The sequence below is a fragment of the Naegleria gruberi genome (assembly GCF_000004985.1).
Source record: "Naegleria gruberi genomic scaffold NAEGRscaffold_59, whole genome shotgun sequence".
Lineage (NCBI taxonomy): Eukaryota > Heterolobosea > Eutetramitea > Acrasida > Naegleriidae > Naegleria > Naegleria gruberi.
In genome coordinates, this window is record NW_003163268.1 from 7,022 (window position 1) to 19,557 (window position 12,536).

At 27.6% G+C, this 12,536-nt stretch overlaps 6 protein-coding genes across 6 annotated transcripts in view; 5 read left to right on the top strand and 1 right to left on the bottom strand.

Moving 5' to 3' along the window:
• Positions 1–2,390, bottom strand: part of NAEGRDRAFT_73166 (uncharacterized protein) — a gene marked incomplete at both ends in the record, with an annotated part of 3,506 nt that extends 1,116 nt beyond the window's left edge. The window contains 4 exons of the mRNA XM_002671673.1: positions 20–69; positions 152–1,051; positions 1,115–1,675; positions 2,180–2,390. Of these exons, the coding sequence (XP_002671719.1) occupies positions 20–69; positions 152–1,051; positions 1,115–1,675; positions 2,180–2,390 (1,722 nt within the window). The remainder of the gene's footprint in view (positions 1–19; positions 70–151; positions 1,052–1,114; positions 1,676–2,179) is intronic.
• Positions 2,391–3,341: 951 nt separating this feature from the next.
• NAEGRDRAFT_81424 (uncharacterized protein) lies at positions 3,342–4,123 on the top strand (the record flags this gene model as incomplete). Its single annotated transcript, XM_002671611.1, has 2 exons — positions 3,342–3,486; positions 3,543–4,123. The coding sequence occupies 2 exons, from the start codon at positions 3,342–3,344 to the stop codon at positions 3,995–3,997; spliced, it is 600 nt and encodes a 199-aa protein (XP_002671657.1). The 3' UTR covers positions 3,998–4,123.
• Positions 4,124–5,279: 1,156 nt separating this feature from the next.
• Positions 5,280–5,876, top strand: NAEGRDRAFT_73168 (uncharacterized protein; the record flags this gene model as incomplete). The annotated part of the gene is made up of 1 exon (XM_002671612.1): positions 5,280–5,876. One exon carries the CDS (start codon positions 5,280–5,282, stop codon positions 5,874–5,876), a length of 597 nt encoding a protein of 198 aa, XP_002671658.1.
• A 140-nt stretch (positions 5,877–6,016) lies between these two features.
• On the top strand, positions 6,017–6,718 carry NAEGRDRAFT_73169 (uncharacterized protein; the record flags this gene model as incomplete). The annotated part of the gene is made up of 1 exon (XM_002671613.1): positions 6,017–6,718. The coding sequence occupies one exon, from the start codon at positions 6,017–6,019 to the stop codon at positions 6,716–6,718; it is 702 nt and encodes a 233-aa protein (XP_002671659.1).
• Positions 6,719–7,549: 831 nt separating this feature from the next.
• On the top strand, positions 7,550–8,830 carry NAEGRDRAFT_73170 (uncharacterized protein; the record flags this gene model as incomplete). The annotated part of the gene is made up of 1 exon (XM_002671614.1): positions 7,550–8,830. The coding sequence occupies one exon, from the start codon at positions 7,550–7,552 to the stop codon at positions 8,828–8,830; it is 1,281 nt and encodes a 426-aa protein (XP_002671660.1).
• An 839-nt stretch (positions 8,831–9,669) lies between these two features.
• On the top strand, positions 9,670–11,989 carry NAEGRDRAFT_81425 (TTK family protein kinase; the record flags this gene model as incomplete). Its single annotated transcript, XM_002671615.1, has 2 exons — positions 9,670–9,689; positions 9,716–11,989. The coding sequence occupies 2 exons, from the start codon at positions 9,670–9,672 to the stop codon at positions 11,958–11,960; spliced, it is 2,265 nt and encodes a 754-aa protein (XP_002671661.1). The 3' UTR covers positions 11,961–11,989.
• Positions 11,990–12,536: the final 547 nt, after the last annotated feature.

The window sequence follows — 12,536 nt, forward strand, 5'->3', positions numbered from 1 at the left end:
TCTGAATGCTATCTAATACTAATCTAACTGTTTGTTGACTTTTTAATGCTCCAATTGCACATGCACATGCTATTAAAATATTAAATTAAAAATATAAATTAAATATTAAATTAATAAATATTAAATAAATAAAATTTAAAAAAAAACCTACCTAAAACAGAAGCTCTTGTTTCTTTACCACCAAAACCACCACCTATTTTTTGTGGAGTTTTAACTTGTATTTGATTCATTGATAAATTTAAAGCTTTTGAAACTAATTGTTGAGTTGTTGAAATTGATTGAGTTGATGAATAAATAGTCCATCCACTCTTTTCAATAAAATTATTAGATTCAGGTATTACTAAACATGATTGTGTTTCTAAATAAAAATGTTCTTGTCCACCAATATAACAATCACCTTCTATATATTCATATTCATTTTCTATTTTAGTATTTTTAATCATTTCTTTAAATTCAGAAAATGAAATATTTGAACTTTGTAAATGTCTATATTGATCATTAAAAAATGAATTACTATTAATAGCATCATCTATATTTAGTATAGGTTTACTATTTTCAAATGGTTGATATTTAATAATTACTTTTTTAGATGCTTCTCTTGCTTGATTTAAAGTATTTGCTAAAATTAAACCAATTAATTGTCCACATGAAGTTGATTCACTACTTTTAAATACTTCTTCTTCATTTGGTATTACAATACCAATATTATTATTTGGTACATCTTTATAATTTACAAAATATTTAACACCTTCCATTTCAAGTGCTTTACTTTCATCAATTTCAATAATTTTAGCATAAGGTTGTGTTGTAAATATAGGATAGGCTTGTAATTCATTTTCTAAATGTGGAATATCATCTAAATATTGTGATTTTCCTTCTACTGATTTTTTACCATATATATCAACATGATTTTTACCAATAGTATTTAATTCTTTAACTAAATTTAAATCAATTATATTTGATTTTAATTTTAAATCTTGAATATATTGTCCAAATTCATATTTATCTATTTTAGGTAAGTAATGATATTCACTTTGAATACTTTCTTCTTCTTTTGTAATATTTAAACAATTTAATTGTTTTTTAACATGTGTAAAAAATTTAATTAAAAAACTTTGTGATAATGTCATTCTATATAAGGATTGACCACCTGGTGTATTTTCATTTAAATTTAATTTTTCATTTAATAATTTAATTGAATTTTCTAAAATTAAATTATAATTTTCAATAAAATTCTTTCCAATTAAATATTCATTTAAATAATTTAAATAAATTACCATAAATGACATTCCACCAAATGAAATTGAACAATCTTCAATTATATTATTATTATTTAATTTAATTGTCATACATGAATTAACAATTGCAATATCATCTTCTTTTCTTTTAGATTGTTTAAATGCTTTACAATAAATATTATTATCAGTTACTATATTTGGAATTATTACATTCAATAATATTTCAGTAGGTAATATATTTAATTTTCTATATCCAATATATAAATCTCTAATTGAAATATTTCTAATTTCATTTGTTTTAATATTTAATAAATTTAATTTAGCATTTAAAGATTGCCAAATTGGGACAAGATCTGAAATTGGTGAACCTGTCATTATATTACCACCAATAGATGCAACATTTCTAATTGGAGTAGATGCAAACCATTTACATTGATCTAAAATTGTTTTAATTTTTCTATTTTTAAATTCTAAATTACTTTCCATAAATGTATTTAAATATTCCATTAATTTTTGTATAGTAATACTTGAACCAATTAATAATTCATTAGAATTTTCATTTAATTGTAAATTTAACATTTCATTAATATTTATTAATGATATAAAATGTGAATATTCTAAATTACGATGTTTAATTTCCAAACTAACTTCTGTATTTCCAATTATGTATTTAGGAATTATATTTTTAGAATTTAAATTTAATATTATATTTTTTAATTCATTTAAATTAATTGGTCTATACCATTCAATATTATCATCTTTATATGATAAATATTTAAATTTATAATTTCTTAATTCAAATGGAAATAAATATTCTTTTTCATATTTAATTTCATTTATATTATTATTAATATTATTATTAGTAATAGTATTATCATCATTGGATGGAGTTGGTTCAGTTGTTTTATTTTTAACTTTACAACAACCACCTTCTTTATTACAATTACCACATCCATTACCATAAATAGAAGTATTATTATTAGTATCATTTATATTATCATTTAAATCATGATTATATTCATCAGATAAAGATATAGCCATATCTAAAATAGATCTATAACCAGTACATCTACATAAATTACCATCTAAAGATAATTCAATTTGTTTAATTGTAGGCTTTGAATAATTTCTTAATAAGGAATATAAACTCATAATAATACCAGGTGTACAAAAACCACATTGTAAAGCATTAAATTAAACAACTTTACTTTTTAATAAAGTTAAAATTGAATCTTGTTTAATACCTTCTATAGTAATAATAGAACATCCATCTAAATGTATTAATGGATATAAACAGGCATTAATAGAATAATTAATAATCTTATTTTGTAATGTATCATATTTAGATAACATTACAATACAACTACCACATCCACCTTCTGAACAACCTATTTTAGTACCTGTTAATTTTAAATATTCTCTCAAATATTCTGCTAAATTTAATTTAATTAATAAATTATTTAATTTTAATTCAATACGTTCACCATTAACATAAAATAATATTTACTATTATTATTATTTGTATTATTATTTTCAAGTTGAACTTGATCATCATTAAAATTGAAAGTTAATGATGCTGATGATGATTTAATATCATTATTATTGATTATCATTCTCAAGTTGTTGATTTTTAAATGATGATGGCGTTGAAGATTTGCGATTAATTGGAGAGAAAAAGTTACAGTAGTGTTGAGTTATTGTTTTTTTTCAACAGAGAACACGTGTGGTGGAGAGGCTCAATATTGTTGAATGGTTCATGGATTCTGAAATTGAGCGGAGCGGGTAGATCACAAACCATATTTGGCCGATCTATAGATATTTTTGCTCAACGTTTCCATTTCGGTAACACAAGGTTCATGGAATGAAAACACTTATTATCAAATTTATTATTAAAATCGTGGTTGAGAAGAATTGTAGTAAATCTTCCCTTAATAAATGCAGAGGTGAACCCATGTCTAAATTACCTGCTATTGGAGTTCAGGGATTAGACAAAAACTCGTAGTAGTTGTACATTATTGTAAAAGTATTTGAAACTGATTCGTACAACTGATCATGAACATGTATTGAACTTGTTGTTCCACATCAATTATTATAATAAAAAAAATGCAACGATTGAAAAGATTACTATTTTCTAATAGTGAAAATAATAGAGATGATTCACAAGCATCCATTGATGAAATTAATAATATAAAAACAAAACAACAATATAAAACACTTGTTTTATTCGGAAGTGGTGGTTCTGGTAAATGTAAGTTTTGTTTTTAAATACATTATTATTAATAATTAAATTTTATTGTTGAAAAGCTTCAATATTTAAAAAATGTGTAAATATTAAAGAAGATTCAATACTATTAGTATATTCAATTTTATTAAAATTTTATAGTTGGAAATATATTCCTAATTTAAAATCTAAATTGACTAATCAGGAAAATGTTAAACTTTATGAAACAAATTTAGAATTATTACCACATCATATTGAAAAAACTCATTGGACAGTAGATGTTGCAAATGCTGTATTTAAAGTATATTGGGATATTGGATTACAAAAAGAATTATTAAATTATAGATTTCAAATTCCATTTTGGGAAAGTATTCAATATTTTATGAAAAAGGAAAATTTTGATAAATTACTGGATTTGAATAATTGTGATTTAAATGATGAAGATTTATTTTTTGCAAGTTTTAAAACAGTAGGAATTCATTCTTTACCATATAAATTAAATGAAAATCAAATAATTATTGACACAGGTAAATATTAAAACATTTATATTTATAACAAATATATATCCAAATATATATAATATAGGTGGTCAAAGATGTGAACGTAAAAAATGGATTAATGTAGTGGATGATAATTTATCCGCAATTGGACAAGTTATTTCATTGAGTGAATTTGATGAAACATGTTATGAAGATGAAAATCAAAGTAAATTTGAAGAAGGATTACAAACATTTAGAAATATTTATAATGAATTTACTATTAATTGTCCAATTTATTTAATATTTAGTAAATATGAAATATTGGAACAGAAAGTTAAAATGGAAAAGATTGCATTTTCACAACATGTTAAAGATTACAATGGAAATGATAATGATATTAATGAAATTGTTAAATTTATTGTAAACAAGTATATGGAAATAGATAGAGAACATAAGATTGTGAAACATTTTGTAATTTCAGCAAGAAATGAAACTCAAGTTCAAGAAATGATGAATGACATTTTCAAAAATATTTAACAGATGATTAGAATAACAGGTTTATCACACAATTCGCCATTAATTGATTCACATTTCCAAAATTGATACCAATTAATTCTTCTAGTCTTTTTATAGACGATTAAGGCAAGCTGGTTTGTAATCATCGGCATGTAATTACCACCAAATAAAACCATTTGATTTCCAACAAAAATGAGCGACAACAATTCATCCATTTAAATTATTAAATGTCTTTTTATGTTTTGAACTCCATCACCTTAATTCAATCAATATTGTGTAGGGGACATTTAAAGATTGAACGCTTACTATTTTATAATACCTTAATAATATTTTATTAAGATGCAGAATTGTGTTTTGATTCGATTTAAAAAACAGTACTTTTCATCATTAAACTATAGTAATAAGAGAGAACACATGTGAGGAGGAGTTTGAATGTGTTCAATAGGGTGAATGAGAGGAATATCATCGAGAACAGCGCCGCAGGACCAATTAAGGCAAAAATCGGACTGATCCCAAGTAGAAAAAGCATCACAGAACGACACTGCTCCATGTGTGTTTCACTCTCTACCGATCTATTGTTGTCGTAGCACAACATCTTAATAAGACCATCTTATTAAGATGTTGTGCTGCTGCCAAGAAGTAGAAAAGATTAAAAAAATTACAACTACACTAAGAAGCCTTTGGGATTAAATTTATTATTGCGCTAATAATAATTTACTCGAGGATAAACGTTCCAACCCGAACCAAAAATTAAATAGCCTTGCATAAATCATACTTGTGAAAATCAACCTCAAACATAAACGTTAACAACAACAGTATAATAATATGGGTGGATTTGCAAGTACAATTGTTAGAAATATTGAGGATGAATATTCATTCGATCATAAATATAAAAACAGAGTGAATATAAAACCACTCACTGAGGGATACGGTAATGGAGATCGTGATCATTCCTATTCAAGTTTAATAGATACTCCTCAGCAAATACATTTCTCTTCACCCTCATCATCAATATATAAGTCTCGTCCACATCATTCTCCTCTAGTGAATCATCAATCATCTCCCTCCCGATTTCATAATAATAATATACAAGATATTCATCATAATATGGATCAATATCATCTTCCACCACTTAATTCAAAACCAGATTTAACTCATAGAACAATACAATCACCAGTTGATAATAATTTATTTGCCTTATTTAGACAAAAGAGAAATTCATTACCTGCATTGAATGCACATCGTAGATCAGCTTCACCTGCACCATCAACGACATTATCAAAAGCACAATCAATGAGAGAAAAGAGATCACATAGTATTTGTGGTCCTGTACCAGATATAGTTGTTGAACGAGTTCATTTTATACCAAACGAGAGAAGAAGACAAGATGGAAACTTTTTAACAGTTCCAGAAAGACATTAAGCGAGATTGAAACTGTACATAAAATTTTAATTTATTTTTTTACATTTTTAATATTAGTTATGATTGTAAGCTCATTTCTAATAAGATTCTAATACCTCCAATTTTCCAAACTATTTCTATTAGATTTCAATTATAAAAAAATGAAACCAGTATTATCATCTATTAGTGATCATTGTCATCTTTTCATCTCTGCTACTACTATTCTATTCTTTCTAATAATATCAATTAATGCTCAAAGTAATAATACAACACCATCATCATTTGGAAGTCATGATTTAAAAGATGGAACAGTTTCATCATTTACTATTAATCAGGATTCTAATGGAAATTATCAATGTAATTCATTATCATTATCTCAAGTAGAATTGAAAATACAAGATAATATATTAACATTTAGTAAATCATTATTATCAAGTGATGATAATAACAAACAAACAATATTAACTTGTTATTCAAATAATGATGATACAACAGGTGAAAAACATACATGTCAAATGGCAATTGATACTACAACAACAAGAAGTATCTGTTTGAAAATGAAGAATACACTATCTTCCGATAAGAAATTATCATTGGCAATTAATTATGATTCTAATAATTGTGCAAGTAATAATTTTGATATTCAAGCCAAGTGTTCAAATCCCACTTCATTAACAAGTGCCTCACCATTCATTATTACATTTAATTATGATGCATCATCCTCTATAAATCCTAGTACATTAGTGGGTGGCATTATTGCACTCTTTTTGTTCGGAGTTATTATTGTTGCAGGTGGAGCATTTGGTTATTGGTATTTCATTCAAAAGAGAAGAGAAAAATTATTAGCAGGTGATAATCCTTAATAAAAAAAGAAGCCTTCTTCCCACCAAAAATATTAAAAAACAAAATGCCAACAAATAAGGAATGCCTCAACAACCAAGCAGCAGCATCTCTCCTCCAAAGGCTTCATACAGCTTGTGACTTCCTCACCGATGAAGGAAAGCTAGAACTACTATTAACCTTTTGCCAAAGAGCAACAACAGACTCCACAACCTCTCAACATCCTAAATGGGTAAAAAGCAGTGCTTCATTCCTAAGTACTCTCAACATTGTTCCTAGGGAATGGGATTCCAACTTTGACTTTCCAATTGATAAGCTAGAAATCATTGCAAATCATTGTGAGCAGGTGGATAGTTGGGAAAAACTTGGCAAATTAAAACAATCACTAGCTTTATGTTTTCCCCAAAATAATGTAACCGAAAGAACTATTATGGAGTTACTTTCCTCTATCCAAAGAATGACTGAAATATTCGCAGAACCTGATCTTGGAGAGCTAGTTGTTTCTGCTGCTATAACCACATTGTTGGGCGTATTGAAATCTATTTTCCCAGATATTAGTATGAATGGGTATGTTGCATATTGAACACTTACTCTAAACACTTGCATTTTATAGTGACAAGCAATCAAAAGTTTGTATAAGTGATGAGCTTCCTGTATTGAATATTAGAAATGATGGTTTTCTAGCAACCAAGCAAAAAGGATACAAATTTCTATTGAGAGAAGATAAATCCATAGATAAATATGTGGATTGGTGCACTACTGGAACTGATTGTTACAAGTTAATAATGTGTATGAAGAGTTTATTAAGGTAAATGTTCTCAATTTGATTTTATTCTGACATGGAAAGAGACAACATGCAACATTTTAACTTTACAAAGGAACTAATGATGAAACATAGTAAGGTAATGGGATTGTCTTATCTCAAAAGTGTAGCATATCTATTCATTTTAGAGGCTTCTTTTACTGAAACTGACCTCTCTATAATGCCTACATACTCTCTGTATTTTAAAGAATATTCCATGTCAGAGGAGATTGAAATATTAAAGTTATGGCTGGATATTGCTTTCTTCATTGAAAATCATGCACCTAGGAGATCCACATTCACAGTGAAGCCATTTAGACCTAGCAGTAGTGAAACACCACTAAAAAACCTCAAGCTATTAGGAGGTGATGTGATGCTTTCAACTAACACAGAAAAGAACAGAATAACATCCCACAGAAAGATGAAAAAATACAAGCCTATTATTTCTCGTGTGAAAAATCACCATGATATAGTCATTGTAAGGAATATCTCTGTATTCAAAGAAGTGGGTGAAGAAGAGAGAAGAATTATACTCAAATTAATGAACAGAGATGAATACTGTCTCTACTTGCCCATTGTACTAAATATATATGCTAAGGATGTGGAATTTGAACATCTCCACTCACTCCCTTCTGACCATTTAGATGATAACTTTTTGTTAATGATGGCCTGTCACATTTCCATTGCATTGAAATACCTTCACGCCAACAACATTGTACATAGAGATGTGAAACCATCCAATACTATGATAAGACCATTCAATAATCCAACATCATTGTTATGGATTGTATTGATAGACTTTGGTTTAAGCTTTGAAATGGTAAAAGAACAAGGTGAATGCTATCAATTAAGTAGCAGTGAAGGTAAGAAAACTCTGGTCAATGAAAATGTTGGTACTTACCTTTTCCAAGCTCCAGAAGTTCATAAAAAGCAAAACTATGATGAAAAGATTGACATTTACAGTCTTGGGGCTACTTTATTGTATCTCAAAAACAAGACCTCATATGAAATAATCTGTAAAAAAGACGAATTTGATCTTCAAGTTGATATGCAAACACTCCAATGGGATGATTTTAAATTTGGGAAAAAATATTGGAAATGGTTAATGAAGATCCAAAGAAAAGACCTTCAGCTCAAGAGCTTGCCGATTATTTTACTACTCTTTACAACAACCCACAAACAACAAACGCAGAAACTAAAGACCAAGAAGATTTCGAAATGCTTTATGATCAAGAAAGATAAGAAGGTTAGCAAACAAATTGAAGATATTGGAATAACATTTATAACATTGCCTTATTGGAATGAATCCTGTTGGAATATTTTCAAATGGTAAAGGTGTCAAATCTTTCCAAAACTTTAAAACCAATTGAGACATTTGAAAGATTGACAACTCTTTCTACCCAAAAATTCATAATTCCATTTGCAACTCTACTTCTTTTTTCCTTAATTCTCAAATCTTTTGCCAATCTTTGCAAAAATTGAGTTGACTTCTTTTTGATTTTCATAATCTTTTAAAATTTGTTTACAAAATCTTACAATGGATTGATCATATTTTACAAATAAATTATGGAAAATTTGATTATTCTGAATAGATTGAGTGTAAATCTCCATTTCATATTTGAATTGTTCACTGAAAATTTTAAATTCCATTACAATTTCATACAATTTCATGATGATCAATTGATTGATCAATAATCAAGTTTAAATCTTGACCAATTCGTTCAAAATCACTTTCTCTAAACCAAACTCTTCCCAAATCTTTATCAGATTACAATAGAAACACCTCCTTTATCAAATGGGTTTGATTATTCTACTAACCTGACACCTGATATTTCATTACCCAATTACAACAACGTGATCGGTATTATGTATTAATGAGAAGGAATTAAATAATATTTAAAATAAAAAAATGTCTGAAGATTGGGTTTGTGTTTTGTGATGCGATTTTATTAATGGGTGTGATGACCATCACAAATAACAGGCCGATAGGACGTATGTGTTGGAAGCTGTTAAACAACGTGGAAATGCGCTTGAATATGTAGACGAATCATTTAAATAAAGCCGATAGAGAAATTGTGTTGGAAGCTGTTAAACAAAATGGATGAGCACTTGAATATGTTGATTCATCATTTAAAAAAGATAGAGAATTTGTATTGGAAGCTGTAAAACATAATGGATGAGCACTTTAATATGTTGATTCATCATTGAAAAAAGATAGAGAAATTGTATTGGAAGCTGTTAAACATAATGGATCAGCACTTAAATATGCTGATTCATTATTGAAAAGAGATAGAGAAATTGTATTGGAATCTGTTAAACATAATGGATCAGCACTTAAATATGTTGATTCTTCATTGAAAAAAGATAGAGAAATTGTATTGGAATCTGTTAAACAAAATGGATCAGCACTTCAATATGCTGATTTATTATTGAAAAAAGATAGAGAAATTGTATTGGAAGCTGTTAAACAAGATGGATTGGCACTTGAATATGCTTATTTTCAAAATGACAGAGAAATTGTATTGGAATCTGTTAAACAAAATGGATCAGCACTTGTATATGCTGATTCATTATTTAAAAGAGATAGAGAAATTGTATTGGAAGCTGTTAAACAACATGAATTGGCACTTGAATATGCTGATTCATCTTTACAAAGAGATATCATTTTTATATATTCACTTGTTAAATTGAACAAAGAAAATACAAGAAGCTTCTCACCCTCTATAACCAAAACCATTGAAGAAGCCAACATTAATCTTCAGAGAAAGCTGTCAAGCAATATAATTGAACAGCAATACTCCAAAATATTTATGGATGAAAAGGATTTATATTATGCTATTGAATTAACAAGTCTCTTTAATCCAACACCAAAAGGTACAATATTCAATTTCAATTCTATCTATACACCAATATTTGTTGAAAAGTTGATTATTTTCCAAATATTGAAACGAATGAACCATTCAGAATTATCCACTGAAACTCTTCTTTCAGCCAACTATTATTTATTTTGTTTCAGATTGGACAAATTTCTTGAAGATAATCCTTCTCAATCAACAAGAATGAAAGATTTGAAGAATATTGTGGAACAAGTTGCAACAAATTTTGAAACATTATTTTATACAAAACAGGAAATTAATGAAATTATGATTTTTTCCAACAAGTGGTTTGAAAATGAGCAAACATTTGAGAATTACAAACAAATAGTGTGTAAATATAACGAGGTGAGAGGAGATTTATCAAAAGTATTCAAAGCTCTCAATTATTTCTATAATTATTTCAAATATAATTATGATTTCATTTCAGTATTAGGATATGGAGGTGAAGGTGTTGCATTTAAAGTATTTCATAAAAGTAGTAAATCATTAAGGGCATTAAAATTAAAATATGACCCAGAGGAATCTGAAGAATCAACAAAAGAAACCATTAATTTATTGAAAAGAACAGATATTGAAGGAAAGATCAAATGTTTTGATTGTGAAATTATTCAAAATCATTTATATTCAGTGATGGAACTTGGAGAGGAATCATTATCAAATTATATTTATAGAAATAATCAAGATGGAATTTATAGAAATGGATTCATTAAGAAGGAAAAGTTGATTGAAATTCTTGAAATATTTATCAAAGTATTAAACTCAGTCAAATCAATTCATGATCACAATATTTTACACAGAGATTTAGATCCTCAAAATATTGTCAAAGTTCAAGATTTATACAAAATAATTGATTTTGAAACATCAAGAGTTATCAAGACAGGTAATTCAATTACAATTGCTCGTGGAAAGTTTGCATACATGTCTCCTGAAGTTTCACATGATAATTATTCTGATGATTTATTGAAAAGTGGTAATGATGAAAAGCTTGCTCACAATGTTGGACAAATTACCATTTCATGTGATATATTCTCTTTGGGATGTATTTTATTGAAATTATTGACAAATTGTCCATTACAATTATGTTCAACATTTGTTAATGATTCAGCCATCTCTAAATATAATGATAATTATCCATATTTTAGTGGGCATGGAAAATATTTCTATACAGTTGTAACAAATACTGAGGGAGAAATGAAATTACATTATGCAATTGAAAAACTAATCAATGAAACCATTAATCCAGATTTAGGAGTGAACAGCATATTAATTAGAAGCATTATTAGCATGATTCAAAGAGAGTCATCAAAAAGATTAGATTGTTATTCTCACAAGTTAACAATTGAGAATATTTTGAAATTTTTGAAAGATGAAATCAAAGATATCACTTTGAATATTGAAAAACAAGTTGGCGAATTGAAGAAAATCTCACCATTAAGAAGTTACTCTCAACTTGCAGAGGAAGTTGATAAACTTGCAGAGGAAAACACCAACCTATATAAACTTTTGGATGAAAACACCAGGGAAAATAGCAACCTATTAGAAAGAATTAAAATGTTGGAAGAAGAAATAAGAAAACTCAAACAATAAACTCCCAACACACAAAATGTAAGTTCCACAAACAACTATGCGAAATGAAATATATTGATTTCAAACTGGGCCATTAGAACTTGAATAGTTTGTTCACTTGAAAGGTTAAATTGAAATAAATCATTTCCCTACGTGATTTCTCTTGTAATGGTTAACTTGTGAGAATAACAATCCAATCTTTTTGAGTGGCATTTGGGGAAATTTCCCATGTTTGTTGCATTCAAATAACATTGTATTGAGAACATCCCTTTCGTGATAATCGTTATTGGTACAATTCGTGAAAGATCAGTAAGTGTTTCAGTTTCGAATAATGATTTATTTCAGCCAACGAAACAACATAAACCAAAACCGAAACATTTCTCTGCAAGCAGAAATTCCACTTTTTTCTTTCACTTGTTTTTCCACCTGCAGTGACAAATGTCACTTTCTTGTCATCAAAATTAATGCCATACTCTGTACACTACAAACTACACACCTCAGAAAGATACTAAAACAAAAAATTAGTGTGAAACAAAAAACATGTGCGACGAGAAAAGCAAGCCAAAAAGAATCGTTTCCTAATCCTTGCTTTAGGTG